The 23,994-nt window shown below is 56.9% G+C and overlaps 1 protein-coding gene across 2 annotated transcripts in view; it reads left to right on the forward strand.

Annotated features, from left to right (window-relative positions):
- The first annotated feature begins 745 nt into the window (after positions 1–745).
- The window catches only part of ELL (elongation factor for RNA polymerase II), a 79,298-nt gene continuing 56,049 nt past the window's right edge, over positions 746–23,994 (forward strand). The window contains exon 1 of one of the 2 annotated variants that reach the window (XM_061421530.1): positions 746–880. In XM_061421530.1, the coding sequence (XP_061277514.1) occupies positions 746–880 (135 nt within the window). Of the gene's footprint in view, positions 881–11,697; positions 11,824–23,994 lie in introns of those variants that run through there. The other variant, XM_061421531.1, reaches the window with a different exon arrangement.

Here is a 23,994-nt window from a genome sequence, read left to right on the forward strand (position 1 = left end):
TTTTTAATGGGAGAGCTGGATAACCGCCATCTCCTCAAGGTCCTTTGGGAATGTAGGATTTTATTCTATAAAAAGTCTACTCTTAGAGAAGAGCAAAGTTCACTAACCCCCACGATTCCCCAACAGCCCCGGGCCCACCTTAGGGAAGAGCCACCAGCGCAACCCAGCGTCCAATTCGGGCTCGGTTTGCATAGACACGCCCACTCACCCAGCCAGCCCCTGCTTCCGCGCCCCCACGTGTTTTCCGCAGCCCCGTCCCTCCACGCCCTCGCTGGGGCTCTCCACAGAAGCCAAAGACGGAAGACTTGAAGAGACCTCATAAATAATACATCACGTCAGCGGCTAGTGGGGCGGGGCTTCGACGCGCCTGGCTGAGTCAGGGTTATGAATAATACACATTGAGGCGGGGCCTGAAGGAGTGCGCGTGTCGGGGCGGAGTCCGGGCACGGAAGTGGACGCCTCTGGGGGCCTTGAGAGGTGGGGCCATCCATCCTTATGAATATGCAGAAAACAGGGGCGGTGACTGCGGGCCGCCTTCGGCCTGTAGCGCTGTGCGGCTAGCCGCATCTCATGAATAATGCATCACGTCGGCGGGCAATGCGGCGCCAGCCCAGCCCCTAGGGGGCGTGGCCAGCCGCGTCTCATGAATAATGCAGTGCGTCAGCGGGCGGCGGGGTGGGGCGTGGCCCGCGCGCCGCTGGCCCAGGAGCCGGGAAGCGGGGGGCGGGGGAGCGATGGTCGCAAGATGGCGGCGCTGAAGGAGGATCGGAGCTACGGGCTGTCGTGCGGGCGGGTGAGCGACGGCAGCAAGGTGTCCGTGTTCCATGTGAAGCTCACCGACAGTGCCCTGAGGGCCTTCGAGAGCTACCGCGCCAGCCAGGTGAGCGTCGGACTCGGCGCGGGCGTCGGGGCGCAGGTCGGCCTCGCGCGCCCCTCTCCGCGGCGTCCTGGCTTGGGGGTGCGGGGTCCGGCGTCTGAGGTGTTGCTCGCGGGTTTCTGGGCCAGCGGGCCGCGGGGTGGGCGCATGTCCCACTCGGAGAGCGGGGAACCTCGGCTCGGGAGGCGACCCTGGCTGGCGGCCGAGGGCGGCCGAAGGGCCAGAACTCGCGCGCCTGATCCGGGGGGCGTCTTTGTCGGCACCTGGAGGCGTCCGGGGCCTTTCCGGACTCACCCGGCACCTGGGCAGGAACTAGTTTTCTCACCTGACCAGGGGAGCGGGTGGAGGTAGCGCTGTCCGAGCACAGGAGGTCGGGGGTTAGGACTTCTCTGTCTGGCTGCTTGGCAGGGAGACTGGTAAGGATGGCTGACTGCGTTCCCGGGAACAGCTTTTCCGTCTAGGTCACTGGCAGGGTGGGTCAGTGGGTCACCGCTGTCGGGGCGCCTCTGGGGTCCTGTTCACTTTGTGTGGGGAGGTTCTGTCTGCGCTTGGGAGCCGTCTTTGACGCTTTCCAGGGAGGCTCCTGGAGTTGGGTTCACTCTTATTTCTTGGGAAGGGAAGTTTGGGCAGAGCCTGACAGCGTTTCCCCAGTTCCTCAGGTGACCCTGAACCGCTGGACACCTTTAGGAAGAGGGAGTCTTTCTAAGGGGGTGTTGCTGGGGGTGGGAGTTGCTGGCTTGGAGCCTTTCCTAGGCTGGGAGCCTGGGGTGGGCACCTGGGGAGGCACTCTGGCCACTGCACCTGCCCGCTGACTCTCACACTTCACAGGGGCCGATTTGGGCCCTTCTGGGGAAGTTGGAGGCGTTTCAGTTCTGCCACCTGGCCCACCGGGGGAGGGGGTGTTGGGGATGGGCTTCTGTGCACCATCTCTCTAGGCCTGACTGGGGAGCACATCTGGGCCCGTGGTCAGAAGCTGCTTCTTCCCATTTCTGTTTGTGTCATGGCGCCCTCCTCCTGTGTTGGGACAGAAGTTGCAGGTGTCCAATGGTCAGGTCCTGAGGGGAAATGGTTGGGGGGGTCCTTTTCCTCTTTGCCTGGAAAGTAGGGGCTTCATAGCCAGTGGTTAGGGGGTTGGGTCTGGTGTCAGGTTCAGGGAGGCCCTGCCCTGTGTGTACGTGTGTGTGTGTGTGTGTGTGTGTGTGTGTATACTGGGGATGGGGGGGCCTCGGGCGGGTTAGGAGAGAGACTAACTAGGAAGGAATGCGGCTTTCTTCCTGCCCTGGGCTTGTTCGGCACCATTAGCTAAGCCCGGAATTTCTTTCCCTGTTTTGTTCCCAGTGCCCACCCTTCCCGCCCTTCTTCCCACTTTGGGGGGCAGTTTCCTTCCTGTCCTCGTGTCTTGGTTTCCCCTTCATTGAACTGGGAATTCATCTATTTTGGAAGAGCGAGTGCCCACCTTGTCCAAAAGGGATTCCCCCAGGTGAGGCTGGGGTGCCTCTGCAGGTGAGGAGGGGGCCGGATGGCCAGCTGGAGCCTCCCTTCCTTGTGGAATCCCAGCCCAAAGTCTTTTCCCCCCTGGGCAATTCCGACTCGTTCTGCGGGAAGGCGGGCTTTCCTCGAAACAGCTGGGGGAGAGCTCCTGCGCCGTGTAAATAAGGTGAACTTGGCACCTGGTCACGGTGGCTTGGGAGCCCCGCCTTCCCTGCCATGCTGCCCTCCCTGGCTCCAGTCGCCCGGAAGGCCCGCCTGTGCGTCCACCTCATGCTGTCACGCTGCTATTTTTAATTTAGGGTGTTGGTTACATCCCTTAAGCTGGATCTTCCTCCTGTGAGGGTGAAGGTATAACTGCAGACTCCAGTTCGTCCCACGCAGAGCCCAGCTGTGTACGTCAGTATTGGTCAGCCAGAAGGGGCTCCTTCGCAGAGCTGCTCCTGCAAGCCGGTCGTGTTAACCTGACAGGTTGGGCTGAGTTTTGGGGGCGACTCAAACTTCCATTTTTCTCAGAGGCTGACAGGTGATTTAAGTTTCTTGGCAATTTCGTAGTTAATCCTACCAGATGGGCAGTGTCGTGGCCTGAGGTAAGCCCGGGGCAGCGCGGTCATTCGGTGTTCCTGGGTGGTGGGCACAGGAAGGTGACCTGATGAACCTGTGTGCCTAGAGCTGTGTATTGGCTCTTAGCACAATACATGTTTTGTTGCATCCCCATTTGTACGACCGTCACAGTTCAGCGTTTTCTCTTTTCTAGCACTGCGACTACGTGGTTTAGCAACTGCAACCGGTGGAGAGGGAGGGTTTTCACTCTTACTTTATGTTGTCTGTGTTGTACTTTATGTTGTTACTTTATGTTTATGTTTTACTTTAAGTTGCCCTTTGGACAGCACAAGTTTGAAGTGCCCACTTATACATGGGTTTCTTTTTTTCACCAAACACATACGATAGTACTAGGTTGGTTGACTCTGCAGATGTGGAACTCAGGATATGGAGAGCCGACTGTAAAGTTTATTCAGGATTTTTGACTGCTAGGGGCTTGGTGTCCCTAACCCTGGTGTTGTTCAAGGGTGAGCTGTAATGGCAAAGAGGTCTTACAAACTCAGATGTGGCAGGGGACTGGCGAGGAGCTTCCTTCCAAACTTTCTCTGTGGCTTCCAGGAGCCTGTAATCCTAGCTGTTGGACTAGCCCAAGTAGGAGTCCCTGACAGCTTCCGTCTCTCGAGGGGTCTGGAATCTGAGCTGCCTTTGTGTAGACCCGGTGACCAGCCTGGAACGTGGTGGAAGGTAAAGGTGAAGTCACGTGTGGCTGCCACTGTCCAGACTGGGGTGTCGGGCAGTCTCGCGTGTGTCCCAAGGCACTCCCGTGGCTCTCCCTTTTTGCTGTGATGGGTTACTTCCGGGAGAGAAGAGAGAGGACGTGTAAACACAGCACATCACTCCAAGATCACATCATGGGTCTGTTCAGAGAAGTGTCCCTGACAGTGACTCCGACGATGCTGGGGCACCTTCCTCGATCACGTGGATATTTCATCGTCAGATTTGATGGATCTGTTGCTGAGTGACCCTTTCCTCTCCTGGATTATAAGTTTCTTAATGAAGAGGAAGATGATGTTGTTTAGGGAAAATTGAGGGCTCAGGGAAGGGCCCAAGAAGCCTGCGAATTGGAGCCTGTCTGGGTTTGAATCTCTGCATCTCAGGTGTACCTGCATGAGGCCTTGGTTCTGTGCCTGACCCCTCCCAGTCCAGCTCCTCCTCCTCAGAGCATCCCAGTGGCTGCTCCGGATCCTTCTTCTCTTCAGGATTATGAGTGTCCCAGTATCTGAGCCCTCTTAGCTCCTAATCCCGCCCTCAGGGTTGGGGTGTCTCAGCGCCCAACCCTCTCTGAGCTCTGGATTCTTCTCTCGGGACTGTGAAAGTCCTAGTACCTGAGCCCTCCCAGCGGCCAGTCCTTCTCTCCAGACTCCCAGGATCTCGGGCCCTGCCCTCTCTGAGCTCTGGCTTCTCCTCTTGGGGCTTTCGGGATTCTTTTGGCATGTGCGCAGCCCTGATCCCTCACAGGTTCTCAGCACTTGGTGTGGGGACCCAGGGCCGGTTCCCACCTGGAGGTTTGAGCAAAGACTGCTGCTGCTGCTGCTGCTAAGTCGCTTCAGTCGTGTCCGACTCTGTGTGACCCTGTAGATGGCAGCCCACCAGGCTCCCCTGTCTCTGAGATTCTCCAGGCAAGAACACTTCAGTGGGTTGCCATTTCCTTCTCCAGTGCATGAAAGTGAAAAGTGAAAGTGAAGTCACTCAGTTGTGTCTGACTCTTAGTGACCCCATGGACTGCAGCTCACCAGGCTCCTCTGTCCATGGGATTGTCCAGGCAAGAGTACTGGAGTAGGGTGCCATTGTGTTCTCCGAGCAGAGACTATGGGAGACAATCTTCCTGAATCTGATTTGAGTGCCTGGTCTGTACAGGGACACCGTTCAGGGGCTAGATGTTTACCAGCAACCAGAATGTGTCCCTAGTCTCTCTAGCTGGAATGCTAGAGGCAGGGGACAGATAATGAACAGGGTGGCACCGAAATCGGCATGAAGAGCTTGTCAGCGGTCAGTGTCAGGAAGGAAATAAAATGGGGCGGCGTGAAAGGCCGCTGATTAAGAGAGGCATGCTTAGGGCATGCCAGAGCTGAGGTCTGCCAGGCGAGGGGTCCCCAGGGAGGAAGGGGTAGGGGTTCCAGGCATGGCACATATACAGGCCTTGAAACATGAGGGGCTGGGGAGGGTGTTTGCTGAGGGTGGGGGCTGGGGGCTAGGTAAAGGGGTGGAGGCGGCTACAGGGCTCTGCCTGGGACGGGCGTAGGAAGAGGGGCTCTGCAGCAAATACCATAAGACTGTTCTGGACTTACACTGGGGGCTGCTCGCCTGCTGCTAAGGGGCTAGCTGCGTGGGCCTCAGCTTGGACACCAGTGGCAGGAGGAGCCTTAATTTAGCCTCTGCTCCCCTCCGCCTTGGTGAGGCCCCAGGAGGTGGGTTTGTCTCCCCTTCCTGGGGTGGGGCACCCCACTTGGCCCTAACTGGTGGTGGCTTCTTGCCAGCCATGTCTGTCTGTCAGATGGGCTGTCTTTAGGAATAGCGACTGGCTAAATTCGCTGCCCCTCCTGGCTTCCATCCAGGTCCCTGTAAGCCCTTTGTCCAGGCACATAGTATCTTCTTGACAGTCTTGGCTGGTAGACTAACTTCTTGTTCACACTGTTCTTTGTGGGCAGTTGAGGCTCTGAAGGGCAGTGTTGCTAGCTGAGGTCCCTTGGATTGTCCTCACTGGCCCAGGCTGCCTCTCAAATTAGGAGGGAATTTGAGCCACTGGGACCTAGCTCTGAAAGGGAGTCCCACTGTGGTCTCAAGTCCTTATGAAATGCCAGCATTCTAGGCTCCTGGGAGTGTTGGTGACGTGAGTGGCCATGCAGGTGCCTGAAGTTGCCAGCTTTGGCTGTCCCGTGTCCCCTCTCCTTTGAGAAGACCTGCAGGTGATGACCAGTGCCTATGGATCATGCCCCACGTGCTGGCGCTGGCCTGAGCTGTACACGTGACTTCATCTTGTCTCCTGGCTGTCAGCCCCAGGTGGGGAGTGGTTCCTATTGCTCAGATGAGGACACAGGTCAAGACTCCTGGAGGCCGAGTCTCCTGACGGCATCTCGCAGCTGAGATGGGCCAGGAGTCGGGCACCTGGCTGGAGGGCAGTGACTCAGTGTGTGGCCTTGAGCTTTGCCCCTCTGAAGGGTGGGGAGTCCCTCCCAGAAGGCGCATGCCTCACAGGTACTGAGGGGTGTGGGGCAAGTGCTGGTCATTTCTGTGGTTAGCCTGTGAGGCTGTGTGTGAGGGGCCAAGCCCCCGTTGGCAGCTGTGACCCTTGACTGGGTTTCCGGCAGCCATTCGCCATGGTGACTGTGTGTAAACAGTCGTCGGCTCTCGGAAACCCATCCTCTGTTGACTCATCGGCAAGGCCAGAGTTCATCACCCTTGCAGTAGTTTTGACATCATACCCGGATTGTGACATCTTGAAAAACAAGACTGCTTCTCCTGGTCCCAGATCAGACTCTGGTTTTGAGAGAGCTGCCTCTTTGTGGCAGCAGCCCTGCTTGATGGGCCCGGCTCTCAGTCCCTCCTGCGCCTTGGGGTTTGCCTCCCCTGGGTTCCTCCTTTGTAGGGCCTCGCTCCCTTGCTCTACCTGTATGACTTTCTTTTTGGTCTTTCTTCTCGGTGGCTCGCGTGACCTGGAGTTGTCTGAGATCTCATCTTTTGCAATCCGTGGCCACTCTGCAGTCACCCAGAGCCCAAAGGGATGTGTTCTAGAACAGTCCCTCCAGAGACAGCCTCTGACCGGTTGTGCAGTAGGTGGCACAGACAGCCGCGATGTGCATTTCTGTCTGAGCAAAGCATCCAGGGGGAGAGCTCCTGTCCCCGCACCAAGTGGCTGCGCTGGAGTCTGATGCTAATTATATCCTCCTAGCTGGGCCCTCCCTGGCCACACTGAGCTGTGGCTCCTGGCTGAGTCACCAGGCCAGAGGGGGGTGTTGGTGACTTGCCACAACCCCTCCAGAGGGGAGGGGGCCCTCACGGGTTTGGGAAGTTTGTGGGGTCACTGAAGTGAAGTGAATGTTGCTCAGTCGTGTCTGACTCTTTACGAACTCGTGAACCACACAGTTCATGGAATCCTCCAGGCCAGAATACCAGAGTGGGTAGCCTTTCCTTCCCCAGGGGATCTTCCCAACCCAGGGATCGAACCCAGGTCTCCCACATTGCCGGCAGATTCTTTACCAGCTGAGCCACAAGGGAAGCCCAAGAATACTGGAGTGGGTAGCCTGTCCCTTCTCCAGTGGATCTTCCCGACCCAGGAATTGAACCGAGGTCTCCTGCATTACAGGCAGATTCTTTACCAACTGAGCTATCAGGGAAGCCTTTTGGGGTCACTGAGCTCCTATTTAAAAGTGACGTGGGTCAGAATTTCTTTCTTTCCACCATAAAGCAGTATAGCTCAGTGATGAATGCTAGTGATTCGCTGTTCCCATGGGCTGTGTTGACACCTTGGTGCCCTCCTCTTTCTTGCATCTAGGCACTGAGGTATCACAGTGGTGTTCTCATGTAGTATTCTTTTAATTTAAAATGTTATTGTTAAAAAATACTTACTTTTAGCTGTGCTGGGTCTTTGTTGCTGGGCACGGGCTGCTCTTTAGTTGCGGCTTGCAGGCTCAGTAGTGAAGAGGAACTAAAGAGCCTCTTGAGGGTGAAAGAGGAGAATGGAAAAAACTGGCTTAAAATGGAACATTAAAAAAACTAAACTAAAAAAACCCCCAAAACTTAAGATCATGGCATCTGGTCCCATCATTTTATGGCAGCTAGAAGGGGAAAAAGTGGAAGCAGTGACAGATTTTAATTTCTTGGACTCCAGAATCACTGCTCAGTAGTTAACCACTCAACCACCAGAGAAGCCCCTTACATAATCTTAGGTCTCAATTCTTCCCCAAAACTGTATGAGCTTTTTTTTCCCCTTTAAATCACAGTGCTAAGCTTTGCTTTTTAGTGGCTGCGTTTTCTCCTGCAGTGCAGACTCTGAACAGGTCTGTAGTCCTCCGGCGTCACACCGACCCTGGGGATTCCCAGGTGCCTGGAGCCTTGCCCTCTGTCCTGTGCTGAGCAGGGCTGTGCAGAGATGCAGAATTGCAGAGGGGCGGAGCCGAAGCTCGCAGGTGCTGAGCAACTGAACTCTTGTCTGGCGAAACCGAGGCACAGGAGGGACATGGGCTGTTTTGTGGTGTTGGACTGTCAGCTCGGTCAGGCACGGGGCAGGGGAGCCTGGGGGTAGAAACTTGGATGCCTGAGCTGGGGTCCCCTGGGGTCAGGCGGGGGGACACACGTGGAAGTACTGGGGCTGCCTGGTTGGGGAAGGTGCACGTACCTGACCCCTCCTGATTCTGGCCACGGAGCAGAAATGCCTTTGCGGGCCTGGCTCGTTGTCGTGCTTGAGGTAGGTTTGTGAGAGTCAGCTTTTGCAGGGCTTTTAGAGACGCTGGTGGTCACCTCTGGAGTGACTCTTGGCAGGGGAGGAAAGGCAGCTGTGGCCCATCCAAGAGCCGCTGCAGGTCTGCGGAGGGTAAACGATGAGGGGGCGAGGTGGAGGACGTGTGTGTGGCCCTGGCGACGGCTGCTGCAGGGCCTATGTCTTTCTGGGTTGCTGCCTTTGTCTCAGGGTGTGGATGTCATGAGCTTCTTGCCAGAGTCCTACCGAGTGCAATTTAGAGGTGGTTTTGGATGGATGTGACAGCCATGGAAGCCAGCAGCCTTTCTTTTCTGGTTCTTGGATTGTGTTTGTGGCTCGGGGGCAGTTGGGTGGCAGGTTTCCTCGATTGTGCTGGCTTTACCAGCTCCTGGACAGTGGATGTTCTGGATGCTGGGAGAGCCAAGGCTGGGCCCTGGACCTTAGACAGCGTTTGGGGGTCAGTGTCACCCCTAGTCAGCTTCCTGGGCAGACAACAAGTGGGCTATATTGTCCACGCACAGAGAACATTGGGTCAGGGGCCCAAAGCCTGCTCAGCACTTCCTAGGGTTCCTAGGCACACTCCTGAACAGGCAGTCCTGGGGTAGTTCAGCCTGCCTTGGCCTGCTCTGCTTTCGAGAAATTAATAAGCTGCTGGTGACTGAGGGCCAAGGTTAATGCTCAGTGTCGTTGGTCCATCATCAGCGTCCTCCTGGTGGGCCTTCAGCAAGGGAAATTGAGGCGCAGCGCGGGGACACCTATCCCGAGTGTGTGGTCTCCCAGTACCTCTGGTTTCTACAACCTACGCCTGTCGGGAGGGTGTCAGCTCCTCGTGGTTTGCCTGGCTGCTCTGTGTCCATCTTAGATATGCCGGGAGGATGTCCTCACAAGGAGGTGTCTCTGTTGAAGGAGGCTCCGCGATGGGATCGGGTGGCCTGGCTCCAGCCAGCTCCTGGGCTACTGGCTTCTTCCCCAGCCTCAGGTTCCCTGGTTGAAGCCACCCCTGCAGGTGTACTGGCTTCCCAGGTCAGGCAGGTGAGGCACATGGACGCTGAGCGCCCCTGCCTCCCCCGCTGTGAGTGTGCATGCTACGAATGACTGAGAACGTGAAGGCCTTCAGAGTATAAAACACTGACTTCTTTGTCTATACAGTCAAAGATTCTTTTGTAAAATGAAGAATGGCGATTAAGTGAATTTCCTTGGTCTTTTTGAGCTATGTTCCTGCGCCTGGAAGTCCACCGCACGGTGTTGGAGGGAGCTGGGCCCCCTCGTGCCTCCCTCTTCTTGGTCCCCTCTGTGGTCTTGGTGGACAGTGGTGGTGGAGCAGGCGGCGAGCAGAGCGCAGCTGGAGTTGAGGGGGGCAGGAGGGCATGACCAGGTTTCTGGAGACACGCGGGCTGACTGCCAAGCCCTCTGGGCTAGTGGCTGCTGATGGTGGAGCGTGAGGAGTCAGGCCCAGAGCCCGGGCTGTGGTGGCTCTGTCTTTGCCTTCAGGTTGTGCCCAAGCGTGTGGCTTTGGGGACTCACGCGAGGGCAGCCTCGAGGGGTCACACCTCCCTCCATTCGAAAATGCTGGTCCCCAGGCGTGCTGCAGGGTTGGGGAGTGCTCTCCCCTCCATCGGCAGCTTGGCTGCGTGTGGCCCTGGCAAAGGTGTGTCAGAGCCGAGCAGTGAGGGCCCACCCCTGCCCTTTCCTGGGCCCTTTGGCTTCTTTCTGGGCAGGAGTGGCAGGACACGGGCATGAGGGCCTGAGGAGTCCCTGGCCTACCTCTCTGCCCACCTGGCTGCGTGCCCGTGGCCGCCATGTCCTGTTCATTAGACGGATTGAGTTGGCTTTGCCCTGCAGCCTCCGCATCCCTGTGGGGGAGGCCAGCGGAGGGCTGGGTGAAGACGCGGGAGGGAGGGAGAAACACGGTGGGGATGGGCAGGAGGTGCCCTGGGGGGGGGGTGCAGGGCACGCGAAACCCCATGGGGAGTACCAGGAATGTCTGCATGAGGTCTGAGAGAGCAGCTGAAGTAGGGAGGCTGGGAGTTGGGGGGCAGCTGGAGGAGGTGGGGGTAAGAGGTGCCTGAGCCGGAAGCTGGGGTTAATTTCGTCATCCAGGGAAGCCCTGGGTGAGTTGCTGTGGCTGCTCTTCTTTGTGTGGGTGTAGATGGCTGCCACCCCTTCCTGGGCTCCCTGTGGAAGTCTCAACCCCATGGCTGACTTCACTCTGTGTGTGAACATTTTCCCCCGGGGGCTTCCTCCTGTGACAGGCAGGACTGGGGGCAGGTTGTGGTCAGGGAGGCCTTGCCAGTGCTAAGACAAGTCAACCCCAGTCTTAAACCTGGGACCTCTCAGAGCCTTAAGATTCTTTTTATTATTGTTCACATAGCATACATTTGCCATCTTAACCATTTGCAAGTATGCAGTTCCGTGCCACGAAGTACATTCACATGACTTTGCAGCCATCACCGTCGTCCATCTCCAGAGCTTGTTCATCTGCCCGTTTTTTCCTCCCTCAGCCCCTGGCGCCACAATTCTGTTTTCTGTCTCTAGGAGCTGCAGTTCTGTTGTCTGTCTCTACAAGTTTGCTAGGCTTCCCAGGAGGTGCCAGTGGTAAAGAACCCATCTGCCAGTGCAGGAGACTTAAGAAACGCTGGTTTGATCCCTGGGTTGGGAAGATCCCCTGGACAAGAAAATGGCAATCGACTCCAGTCTTCTTGCCTGGAGAATCCCCATGGACAGAGGAGCCTGGTGAGTAGACATCCTCACCAGCACTTGCTGTTTTCTCTTGTTGGTAGTAACCATTCTGACGAGTGAGAGGTGGTCTTCGAGCCTTTAAAATGCACTGAGATACTTGTGACTCTTACGAGAGCTGCAGTCTGAAGGGCCTCTGGCGCTTGCTGAACCGTTGATAGGCTTAGGAGTTCCCTGGTTGAGGTGGCAGAGAGCCTGGCCCCAGCAGGACAGGGGCGTGTCGGCACCCACACTTGAGGTAGGCTTGGGCTGGCTTCAAGAGCTGCCCGGGTGGTGCTAGTGGTAAAGAACCCCTCTGCCAGTGCAGGAGACACGAGAGATGTGGGTTTGATCTCTCGGTCGGGAAGATCCTCCCTGGAGGAGGAAATGGCAACCCACTCCAGTATTCTTGCCTGGAGAATCCCATGGACAGAGGAGCCTGGCGGGCTACAGTCCACTGGGTCACAAAAAATTGAACACGACTGAAGTGACTTAATACATACACGACTTCAAGGCCTGCCTGAGGGACGCGCTGGAGCAGGGTCACCCGGGAGCAGATGACAGGAAGGGCAGGGAGAGCAGGTGCGGCCCGCCCTGAATGGGAAGCTGTGGTCAGGTGGTGCTGACAGTGACAAGGCAGGAGAACAGTGGTGCGTGGAGATGGCAGCGACCGTGCGGGAGCCTGGGCCAGTCAGGACCTGCATCACCTATGTTGGGAGGGCTAGTAAGTACCTTGGGTGATCTTCCCTGGTTGGCTCAGGCAGTAAAAAAATAATCTGCCTGCAATACAGGAGACCCGGGTTTGATCCCTGGGTCGGGAAGACCCCCTGGAGGAGGGCATGGCAACCCACTCCAGTATTCTTGCCTGGAGCATCCCATGGACAGAGGAGCCTGGTGGGCCACAGTCCATGCAGTCGCCAAGAGTCAGACACAGTTGAGCAACTAACACTTACAAGTTTTCAACTCTTTCAACTTAGGTGGTCTAGAAAACCTGTCAGGAGGGGGCAGGCAGGGCGGGGTGAGGGCCAGGGAAGGGTGGGAGTGTGTGTGACATGAGGCAGCCCAGGCAGCTCAGCTCTCGGCCACCCTCTCCACTTCCTGCCCTCCCAGAGGCAAGACTTCTGTGCTACCCCCTCCCCTCAACCCACACGGAGGTCCTGAGCTCACGGGACAGGGAGGGGCTGGGCACCTCCTACAGGCACCTCAGGCTGCCGGACCCTTCCCTGGTCCTGAACCTGGATGGGGCAGAATCTGCTGTGCTTTTGTGAGTTTAGCAGTTCGTGACCCATGTTGAATCACAGGGGGAATGCTTTGGAAAATGGGCTGTCTTCCAGGTGGGAAGCGGCCTGGAGACCCCGAGGGCCTGGAACTGCCCTTTGTAGGGCGCTGGGCAGGTGCAGGCTGGGCCTCAGCCTTCAAGACCTCCAGTGCTTTTGTCCCCACTCCTGTGCTTGACCTGACCTCAGGGCCTGGGTGAACGTGCATGGGGAGGAGAGGAGGAGGAACAGGGTGCTTTCCTGCACCCTGTGGGCAAATCCCGCCCGCTTACCTCTGGGTGGTGGGGCTCTCGCAGGGGAAGTTGGGCCCCCTGGCTAGTCCTGCTTCTGCCTCCCCTCCTCTTGTACGGTGTGTGTGTATGTGTGTACATGTGTATGTGTGTATATGTATGCGCGCGCCTTGGCCACACACTTTTGGTTCGCTCGGTCTAGGGAAGGCTGCTCTGAGGGGCCCACGGGCCATGGTTGGGGTGACCACCTTGTCATGTCTCCTTCCTGGTGAGGGTGCCACTGGGGCCAGATGCACCTTGCCCTGTCCCACTGCCCTGAGGAGGGTAAGTAGGCCAGGAGGTTCCTTTTTCCTTTTCCCTTTAAAAAGGGAACGATTTACTTACTGATTTATGACCGTGCCATGCAGCTTGTAGGATCTTAATTCCTTGACCAGGTTTCTTTTTCCTTTTCCCTTTTTTAAATTGACTGACCGATTGCGACGCCGACAGGCTTGCAGGATCTTAGCTCCCCAACCAGGGATTGAAGCCGAGCCCTGGCAGTGACCAGGTCCTAACTGCTGGTGGTGGTGGGTGATGGTTTCATTGCTAAATTGTGTCCGACTCTTGGCGACCCCAAGGACTGTGGCCTGCCAGGCTTCTCTGTCCATGAGATTCCCCAGGCAAGAGTATTGCAGTGGACCTCCATTTCCTTCTTTACCACTGGACTGCCAGGAAGTTCTTCCCTTTTAAAAAAATACTGATTTATTTGGCTGCCTTAGTTGTGGTGTGTGGGATCTTTCTTTTCCATTGCAGCTTCTGGGATCTTGAGTAGCAGCGTGTGGCAGTCTGGTTGCCTGACCAGGGGTTGAACCGAGGCTCCCTGCATTGGGAACACAGCCTTAGCCACTGGATCAGCAGGGAAATACTCCGCCCGGCTTTTTAAAAAGTGACTTATTTATGTTTTACTTAACTTCTGTGGTTGTGCTGGGTCTTTGTCGCTGAGTGTCAGCTTTCTCTAGTTGCGGTGAGTGGGGGCTACTCTTCTTTGTGGTACCCGAGCTTATCTTGTGGTAGCTTCTCTTGCTGTGGAGCGCAGGCTCTGGGGGAGCGGGCTTCGGCAGTTGCAGCGTGCAGGCTCAGTAGCTGTGGCTGTAGGTCCTAGAGTATGCTGGCTTCAGTAGTTGTGGCCCACGGGCTTAGTTCCCCAGAGGCGTGTGAATCTTCCTGGATCAGGGATTGAACCCATGTCCCCTGCATTGACAGACGGACACCCATCTGCTGCACCACCAGAGCAGTCCCGCGCCGCCCCCCCACCCCGCCGTCTTTCTTCAACAGTGCTTTTTGGGGAAGTGCAGCTTCCTGCTGTGGCCTTTGCTGCTCTCCCTGCACCTGGAGGGAGTGGCTTAAGGGTCCTGGGGCCACGCCTCCACCAAGGGGAACACCCGCTGAGCCGGGTGATGGCAGCCTGCCTCACCCGGGCAGAGTGGGGGCAAGCGCAGCTGGGTCTGGCCCGTGTTGGCTGGTGCCTCCCTGCCACCTTCTCAGGGTCCTGACGGTGAGCCTGTGCCACGCCACCCTTCGGCTGCTCCCTTTGCCTGTGGGATTGGTGGTAGAACTCCCGGGGCCCCTTGCTGCCCGTGAAGAAGCTGAGTCTGTTGTGCCCAGTGTTGCAAAACCAAGGTGCCGGCAGTCTGCCACCTTGTTAGGTGAGCAGAATCAGAGGATGCCGAGGACGTACATTGCTACGGCATGTTCCTTTTTCCAGTGCCAGCCTTAGAGTCTGAAAGGAGGGTTTGTAAAGCAAGCTTTATTGGGATGCAGTGGCACTGTCTGTGGCTGCTGTCACACGTGAGAGGCAGTTTTTCCATCAGGGACTGTCTGGCCGTCAGAGCCTGAGACGTTGACCCTCTGGCCCTTTACGGAGGAGGCCTGCAGTGCTGGGTCTGGAGTGCTGGGATGGGTGTGTTAGCGGACTGTGCTGTCCTGGGGCGAAACTCAGGCCTCGGCCCCTGTGCTGTTGGGTGCGGCCCCGTGAGCCCCGGCAGCAGCTTGGTGTTGTCTCAGGGCTAGGCCCATGCTTCAGAGGGTTCTTTTGGTCCAGCCCCTCCGTTTCATGAATGGGAGTGTCTAGAGAGTGGTGGCAAGCCTCAGACCCGACGGGTCCACTCAGGGCCTGCCTGTGCTCCCTGTTTCGCGCAGACTGCGTGCTTTCCGCCCCTCGAGGGAGGCGCTGACTTTCCTGGTGGCAGCTTTCCTCAAGCATAGTGTCAGGCTTGGCACAGCTTCCAGTGGGCCTGGCCTTTTTGTTTGTGACCTTCTGGTGAACTTGGGAAAACATAGCTGCGCAGCCTGGGTGGGAACAGCTGTGCACGAGTCCCTGGGAGTGCGGGGGTCTGCCTCTGATCCGAGTCAGGCTCTGGCGGAGCCCCCGGTCCCTCTGCCTCACCTCCTTGGGTGTAAGGCCGGGTTGGTGTCCAGCAAGGGGTCAGTTGTTCACACTATTTTCGAGCATGTGCTACCCGGCCTGAGGAACAGTCAGGTAACAGTGGTTTCACATGAGTCCCTGGTGTGGAGACGGTGGGCACCAGGCGTCTCCTGCTCTCCAGGAGACAGCTCTCACCGGCGGGCCCACGCTGTGTCTTTGGTGAACCTTCCGAGCTTCCTCAGTTCTGGGCCAGTGCCAGCTGTAGTTAGATTCTGATGGGCGCCATCTGCAGGTGATACTGACCTAGATCCCGGAGAAGGCCTTCTCAGGCCGGCCTTTGCTAAGGGGCTGTGGTTTCTGGGTTCTCTTCACAGAAAAGGCATGATTTTGCCGTTATCTGGTAGTGTCACTTCTTCCTTTTTAGAATTGGATGGGACTGTTGAGCTGCTGCAGGACGTGCAAGGGTGGTGTAGGGGGGGAGTTTGAGGGGAGGGGGCTGTCCAGGGGGGGATGATACAGTCCAAGGGGGGACACCCCAGGGTGGAGAGACCGCCGAGAGATGTCTGAGGCGGGGGCAGGCCGCAGCTAGAAGGATGTGTTCCTTCCTCCCCTGGTTGTACTATTTTTGGTATTAGACGCTCACAGATGTCTGCTTGTTCCAACAAAATACGCTCAACTCACAGTAGATCTGGCACGCGGGACAAGGACAGCCAGCCCTGGTGGCCTGTGTCCAGCTTGTCTCCCGCCTGCTCAGGGGAGGGCACCAGGCCCCTACTTGCTGCCTTTCTGGAGCACAGAGTCCTGCTAGTCCAGGGCCGTGTGTGTAGAGATCTGGCGATCTGGGCCAGCTTCTCCCGATAGGAAGTGGAGCTGTGTTAAGAAGGATTCTGAGGTGGTGTTTGGCTTCCAGTGTGGGATGAATGGTACGTGGCCCCTGGCCCTCCCTGGGCTTAGCCCTGCCGTCTGATGTCTCTGTGGGGAGGGCTCCTTCTGTTATTGAGTGGGTGAGGTTAATAACTAACCCCCCCTCCCCGGCCAGGTGAGCTGGGCCATGAGAGTGGGGCCAAGAGTGGAGTCTCCTAGTGTGTGCATAAGAGCGCAGGGTGAGGCTCACGGGCTGTCTGCAGAAGGCTGTCTGCAGGAATGCAAAAGTACAAGGCTCTGGACTCCTTGTCCCTCATCCTGGGACCTTCACACAGCTCCTGCCACCTGCCTCTGCTGCTCCTGGTTTTGGTCTCTTATAGGAGAGTTCAGAGGCCCAGACATTGTGTGACAGGAATTGCCAAATAGGTGAGCTGCAGGGCATAGCTCAGCCTAGGTGAGTGGCTGGCCTGAGTGCACGTGGTGTCTCTTCGCACCTCCTCCTTGGAGCTCCTGGTGCTGCTGTTTCCCAGAGCTCAGCCGTTGGAGAGGGAGCACCCAGGGTGGTGGCTCTTACTGCATAGCTCAGTGGGGTAGGCGAACTCAGAAGCACTGAAACAGGTCCCTGGAGGACGCGTGGCCCAGGCCTGGGGCAGGCAGCAGGACGCCTCACACCGGCTGAGCTGGGGCTGCTTCTGAGCCAGCCTGGCGCCCCGGGTTGGTGGCCTCCGGCCCCACGTTCTGGGGGGCAGCCCGCAGGGCTAGGTGCAGAGGTTCTGGGTGTCTGAGCGCCGCCCTCCATCAGTGAGGGCCAGGGCAGGAGACCAACTGTAGAGTGCAGTGCCCGAGCCGGCCCAGGAGGAGGGGGCTGACTGGTCCTCAGCTTAGCCCCCTGCAAGATGGGGGTCGTGTTGTGGGGGTCTGTCCCTTCCTTCTGCAGAAGTCAAGGCCTGAGGTATCTGAGACGGAGGCATTTCCTTCTCTGCTGAAGCTCTAGGCCAAGAGTCTCCCACATGCCAGCATTGCAGACCTCAGGGAGGCCTGGCTGCTGGGCTCCATAGGCCTGGCAAGCCGGCCAGTTCTGGAGGGAAGAGGGTTGCTGCTCCTCTGAAAACCGGATGCTAGGATTGTGGGTTCTGGAGCCTCAAGTTGCTTCCCTTTCCGGCCCAGTCATAGACGAATGTGACAGAAATCAGATGTGCACCGCAGCTTCACGTAGGCGTTTGGGAGGAATCCTGAAGTCTGCGGAAAATTTAGGGGAAATTTAGAACTGCGATCCCCGTGTCATCATTGTCACTCAGGATGTGCTCTGAAACTTGGTAACTCGAGAGAGTCACACGACGGCATTGAAAACCAGAACAAGAGTGGCGTTGGCCTGCCCATGCGGGCAGACCCCTCCACAGGGCGGCTGGCCTCCTGCTTCTCCGTGGCTCCCAGGACTGCCCCTGCGTGTCTGCACAGTGGCCGAGCACCTATCTTCCAGGGCCTGAGGTGAAGCAGTGTGTGTGTCCTCTGCACACGACAGCCACCTGACAAGCCCTCCCCAGGCTCTGAGACCCAGGGGAGACCCTGACTGCAAGGAATAAACCAGTGGCATATGGACGTGGCGGGTCCTGGTCAGCCCCAGGCATCTGGCCCAGAGCGCCTGTTCTCCACCTTGGGCGGGCTGCGGCCAGGCCCCAGGAGTGGCATCCCCAATTTGGGAGTGCCTGGCCCAGTGCCAGGCTGAATGGGTTCTGAGTGAAGAGCAATAGTCCTGTGGGCTCAGATTCCACCGCAGGTCAGGAGGGCTTGCTGGAGAAGGAATATTTGCTGGGACCTGTTGAAAAGTGGAGTTCCTGGGGTCAGAGCAGGGGGTAAGGAAGAGCCTCCACTCCAGGAGGCTGTGCTGATGGGAAGCCCATCCTCCTCCAGGAGAGCCAAGATCAGGGTGAGAGGCCAGAGTGTTGGGGCGGGTGGCCAGCACACGCCACTGCAAGGCAGAGGCTTCAGGAAACGGCCTGTGTGCCTGTGCCTCAAACACTTTTCCTCTGGGTTTTCTTTTATTTTATTTTTTTGTTTTGTTTAAACTTTTTATTTTGCATGAGACAGAGGATGAGATGGCTGAATGGCATCACCGACTCGATGGACGTGAGTCTGAGTGAACTCCAGGAGTTGGTGATGGACAGGGAGGCCTGGTGTGCTGCGATTCATGGGGTCGCAAAGAGTCGGACACGACTGAGCGACTGAACTGAACTGAAGGCCGATAAACCATGTTGCCATAGTTTCAGGTGGACAGCAGAGGGACTCGGCCAAACATGCACATGCATCCATTCTCCCCCTAACTCCCCTCCCATCCAGGCTGCCACATAACATTGAGCAGAGTTCCCTGTGCTTATACAATAGGACCTTGTTGGTTATCCGTTTTAAATATAGCAGTGTATACATGTCCATCCCAAACCCTGTATCTTTCCCCCAGTTTTTCCCCCAGGCAAGTAAGTCTGTGGTTCCTCTAGGTCTTCCTGGGCTTCTCCCGCCCACCCTGCAGCCTGTATTCAGAGGCCTGCTTCTGCACATGGCCCTGTGCTCAGGGTGTCCTCTGAGGGGTGTGTGCTCCTGTCGTGACGTCTGGGGCTGCGCTGACACTGTAGCAGCAGGGTAAGCCGGGCTCGCGAACTCGGGGTGGGGCCGTGTCGAGGAGGGCCGAGGTCCCGTGTGATCCCCGTGAACGGCTTACTCGGCACAGTCTGTTCTGTCGTTCCAGGGGCCAGCATCCTGCTCCGGATCCAGGGTGCTGTCAGCTCAGCTCCCTCTGCAGGGAGAGCCCTGCCCTGGGGGCCGTGAGTCTTCTTGGTGGGGGGCTCTCCTCAGTTGCCTGTGTCTGATTCTCTCCCTTCCCCGTCCTTCAGCTCTGCCAGATTCCTTTTCCAAAAATAAAAGTCCCTGCCCCTCCTCCTCCCTGGCTTTATCCCAGCTCTCACCCCAGGGTGGTAAAGTGGAGGTAAAGTCCCCACTGGAGTTGCCCAAGGCAGCAGCACGGGGCCCTGGGGTGGCCGCTGCCCTGAGCTCTCAGACCACTGCTCATAGCACTTGCCCTGTGGCGGGCCTGGGCCTGGCCTGTGATGCTGACTGTAACACTTTTCTTTTTTGGCTGGCTTCCCTTTTTACCAAATAAAATCATCTGTTAGTGGTGGCATGCGGGGTCTTGTTGCCTGACCAAGAATCACACCTGGGCCCCCTGCTTTGGGAGCACAGAGTCTTGGTTGCTGGACCACCAGGGCCGTCTCTGTTTATTCATTTTTATGTTTTCGTTTTTGTCTGTGCTGGGTCTTCGTTACTGTGCAGGTTTTCCTCTGGTTTTGGTGAGCGGGGGCTGCTCTCTAACTGCAGTGGGGCCCCTCATTACGGTGGTCTCCTGTTACAGGGCCTGGGCTCTAGGGCACTTGGGCTTCAGTAATTGAGGCTTCCGGTCTCCAGAACACAGGCTCAATATTTGTCGCTCATGGGCTTTGTTGCTCTGCGGCATGTAGGATCTTCCCGGATCAGGGATTGGATTCTGAGCTACCAGGGTAGCCCACTGTTTATCTTTATTCATTTATTTGCTCGCGATGGTCTTGGTTGCAGCCCCTCAGGACCTTGGTTCTTCGCTGGGGCGCATAGGATCTTTAGTTGCAGCACCTGAAGAAACACAAGCTGGAATCAAGATTGCCGGGAGAAATATCAATAACGTCATATATGCAGATGACACCACCCTCACGGCAGAAAGTGAAGAGGAACTCAAAAGCCTCTTGATGAAAGTGAAAGTGGAGAGTGAAAAAGTTGGCTTAAAGCTCAACATTCAGAAAACGAAGATCATGGCATCCGGTCCCACCACTTCATGGGAAATAGATGGGGAAACAGTGGAAACAGCGTCAGACTTTATTTTTCTGGGCTCCAAAATCACTGCAGCCATGAAATTAAAAGGCACTTACTCCTTGGGAGGAAAGTTATGACCAACCTAGATAGCATATTCAAAAGCAGAGACATTACTTTGCCAACAAAGGTTCGTCTAGTCAAGGCTACGGTTTTTCCTTTGGTTATGTATGGATGTGGGAATTGGACTGTGAAGAAGGCTGAGCGCCGAAGAATTGATGCTTTTGAACTGTGGTGTTGGAGAAGACTCTTGAGAGTCCCTTGGACTGCAAGGAGATCCAACCAGTCCATTCTGAAGGAGATCAGCCCTGGGATTTCTTTGGAAGGAATGATGCGAAAGCTGAAACTCCAGTACTTTGGCCACCTCATGCGAAGAGTTGACTCATTGGAAAAGACTCTGATGCTGGGAGGGATTGGGGGCAGGAGGAGAAGGGGACGACGGAGGATGAGATGGCTGGATGGCATCACCGACTCGATGGACGTGAGTCTGAGTGAACTCCGGGAGTTGGTGATGGACAGGGAGGCCTGGCGTGCTGTGATTCATGGGGTTGCAAAGAGTCGGACACGACTGAGCGACCTGATCTGATCTGATCTGAGCTGCGCTAGACGGCCAGGGAGTCCCTCAGACCAGCTTTAACGCGCCACTTTATAAAGCAGGTGATGGGCCACCCTGGCGGGGGCCGGGAAGTCCTGCTGGGTGGCCCGTGCCCTGGGGAGTTGGGGCCAGCTCTGCCCAGGAGCTCGCGGCTATTGGTGAGATTCTGGCCTCATGGGGTCCCGGGCAGTGTCCTCCCACTGCCAGGGTGCTCCAGCCCCTTCCACCTGCCTGTGGTGGAGGCACTTCAGATGGCAGCCGTGGGGCGTCTGCGTGGAGCCCGGTATCATTCCCAGTGACCAGGCTCCTCCTTGGGCATCGCAGACCTCGCCAGGCTGCTGAGTGCTTTCCCCTACTTTCGGGGCTCTTGGATTCTGCATTTATGGGCCCAGAACCTCTTCCCTCAGTTGGTTCAGAAGCAGTTTCCTTGCGGAGCGTTGACTGCGCCGCGTGCCCTGCATCCGTGCGCCTCTGTCCTGGAGATGTGGGCTTTGGCGGGTAGTGTCACTGCAGTTGGTCTTCCTTCACTGGATGGGTTTTGGGAAACCCCGAAAGCCGCTGTTTAGGGTCCTGACATGTCCTTGATGAGACTACAGGTTTGCACCTAATTTGGCTGGCTGCAGGGTTTTCCGTGGTGGGAGAGTCCCCATTTGCAGGGTTGGCTGAGGCAAGCTCACTGTGGTCCCAGCTGCCCCAGCGGCCTGCAACACCCCTGTCACCAGCATGCCACGGGGCAAGGCTTGCTGCTCACGAGGGCCTCCGTCTGGAGCAGGAGCTGCAGGCCCGCACCCCGCCCTCCCTGGGGGTCTGTGCCCCTTGCCCCTACACCCTGGATGCCCTCTGTTCCCTGCTGACTCCCTCCTGTCACACCACGACTCACAGAAAGCGCTCTGTCAGCATAGATAGCACTGTGGTCATGGCTCCCGGAAGCCTCTCGGCACCCACAGACACAGGGCCTGCTTTGTGTTCCCATGGCCCATCACCCCGGGGTTGCTGTGTCTCTTCTCTGGGTCTGCTGCTTTCCTGGAGCCCCGTGCGTCATTGCCATTGGACGGGGTGTGGATCCTTAGCGGGATACCCAGCCGCGTGATGGGCCCCTCCTGTCCTGCAGAGCTCTGGGGTGTTTGGTGGCCTAACGTGGAGTGTCTGCCACCTGTTAACAAACCCCTCATCTTGGGCAGCTGGGGGGTGGTGCCGCTTATGGCTGCTGGGGACCCTTGCGGGCTGCCAGCTGTGAGTCACGGTTCCTGGGGTCCCGCTGCTGAGGCCCCAGCATTCTCTCCTTGGCTGCCCAAGGCTTTCTTTGAAAATCTCCTGGGGAATTCCCTGGTGGTTCCATGGTTAGGACTCTGAGTGCTCACTTCTGGGGGTGTGGGTTTGATCCCTGATCAAGGAATTAAAATCCCGCAAGCCTGTGCCGTGTGCCAAGGAAATGTCTCTCTGGTGGCAGTGCCCTTGCTGCCTCTCCTCCTTGCCCACTGGGAAGTACCCTCCTGCAGCCCTGGGCGCGTCCCAGGGACAGAGTGCATGAGAGGGCCTGGCGCCCACCAGGCCTCTGCCACGAGCCTGTGCATTTGGTTGGGCCCCTCCCCGGATCAGCGGTTCCCACCTCTGTTTGCTCTTCCACGGTGCAGCCAGCCTTTCGACATCAGCCAGGTGTGTCAGACAGACCAGTGGGAAGTGCCTCACTCCCCCGGAGCACACCCTGCTGAGCACTGAGGCCCCTTAGGTCCCACCCCAGGACTCCAGCTGAGCAACTGGCATGTGCCCAAGACGTTTGGCCAGCCTGACCACAGACTCGAGGAGGGCTGGGGGGTGCTCTGCCAGCCTGTGGGTTGTACCTTGCTCCCCACCACCCCTCCCCTCCCCCAACAACAGCTGACTTGCCTTAAAATTTTTTTTAATTAATTTATCTTATATTAATTATTTATTTTTGGCTGTGCCTAGTCTTCATTGCTTTGCATGGGCTTCTTCTAGTTGGGGTGAGCAGGGGCTGCTCTTGATTGAGGGCACTGGGCTTCAGTGGTTGCATCGCGCGGCTCGGTAGTTGTGGCTCGCCAGCTTTAGAGCTCGGGCTCAGAAGTTGTGGTACATGGGCTTCGTTGCTCCACGGCATGTGGAAGCTTCCTGGACCAGGGATCGAACCCGTGTCCCCTGCATTGGCAGGCAGATTCTTACCACTGCGTCACCAAGGAAGTCCAACAACTGACTTGCCGCCTCTGTGCGCGTGTCCCAGGACATTCCCACGTCCTTTGCACACCAGCTTGTCTTATTCTTCCTAATTTTATGGCAGTGCTGGGCAAAAAAACCTCTCATTGTTTTCTTGCTGACTTCTGTGTTTTAGCTACTTGCAATGTCGTCTCAGCCTGTACCGTATTCATCACCTTTTCCTGTTGGGGTGCGTGTGTCTCTTACTGGGGCTCACTCCAGTGCAGATTGACCTCAGCAGCTCTCTCACAGGGTGGTGTGCTGTCTGCTTACCAGGATGGCATTGTGGCATGGTCACTCCTCCCAGGAGTGACCCATCACATTCTTGACAGAACAAGATCACCTCACCTGCTGTGAGTTTTGGCCTGGCTGTCCCTGCGAGCAGTGTGTACTCATAGGTTTTTCTCTGGCGAGTCAGATGTGTGAGGTTGGAAACCAGCTGGCCATTTGTCACTTTCTTAAGTGTGACCATGGACCCAGCTGGCTGATGACTTTGAAGCACTTAGACTGTGTTGTTAGGCTCGTTTTCAGAGTCTTGGCTTTCCTTGCGTTTATCTCTGTGACATATTAGTGGAAAAAACATGACGGTGGATTGGAAAATACTACATTCTATATGAGTCCCGTTGGTTCCCAAAGTTACTCCATGTATGTAGAGTGTTTGAGCCCATGCCAACCTCAGGAGACGCCAGTGGTCAGTTAAGGGGACTGTGCCAGGCCGTGGGAGGTGTGCTGCCTGTCCCTGGGCATGGTGAGAGCTCTCCGAGAAGCCCGGGCCCTGGTGCCAGGCCAGCCTTGACTGGGATGAGGATACACTATCCATCAGCCCCGACATGTCACCGCTTCCCCGAAGGGAGCCGTGATTTCCTCATCATTTGGTCCTGCAAGGGTGGTTCCTGTTTCTGCCTTTGTCAGAGTTGATTCCTTGAGGAGGACTCTGCTAACAGGTCTTGCTTGGAGAGCACTGGATTTAGCCTGCAGGATTTCAGGTGTCACGACCGGAGCGTTGATGAGGGGGCTGTTAAAGGAATCCATGGCAGATGTCTGCGTGGTGAGTGCTTGGTGAGCACCTTCCAAGGGGACGCAGTCAGATGCTGAACGTGCACTGGGGTCCTTGCAGAGTTACCCACCACATGCATGGTAGAGGTGGAGGCAGGAAACAGGAGTGTGGCTAGTGGCCATGTTTTACGTAAATGAGCACTTTTCTCTAAGTTTTTTGGCCATACCATGTGACATGTGGGATCTCAGTTCCCTGACCAGGGATTGAACCTCTGCCGGACACCCCCCCCCACCCCCCCCTCGCCCCCCCCGCCCCGCTCCGCCTGCATGCATTGGAATTCTTAATCACTGGACCAGCAAGAGAGAGAGTGAGAGGGAAGTCACTTAGTCGTATCCGACTCTGCAATCACATGGACAGCAGCCTACCAGGCTT

This window comes from Bos javanicus, chromosome 7 (assembly GCF_032452875.1).
Source record: "Bos javanicus breed banteng chromosome 7, ARS-OSU_banteng_1.0, whole genome shotgun sequence".
Classification (NCBI taxonomy): domain Eukaryota; kingdom Metazoa; phylum Chordata; class Mammalia; order Artiodactyla; family Bovidae; genus Bos; species Bos javanicus.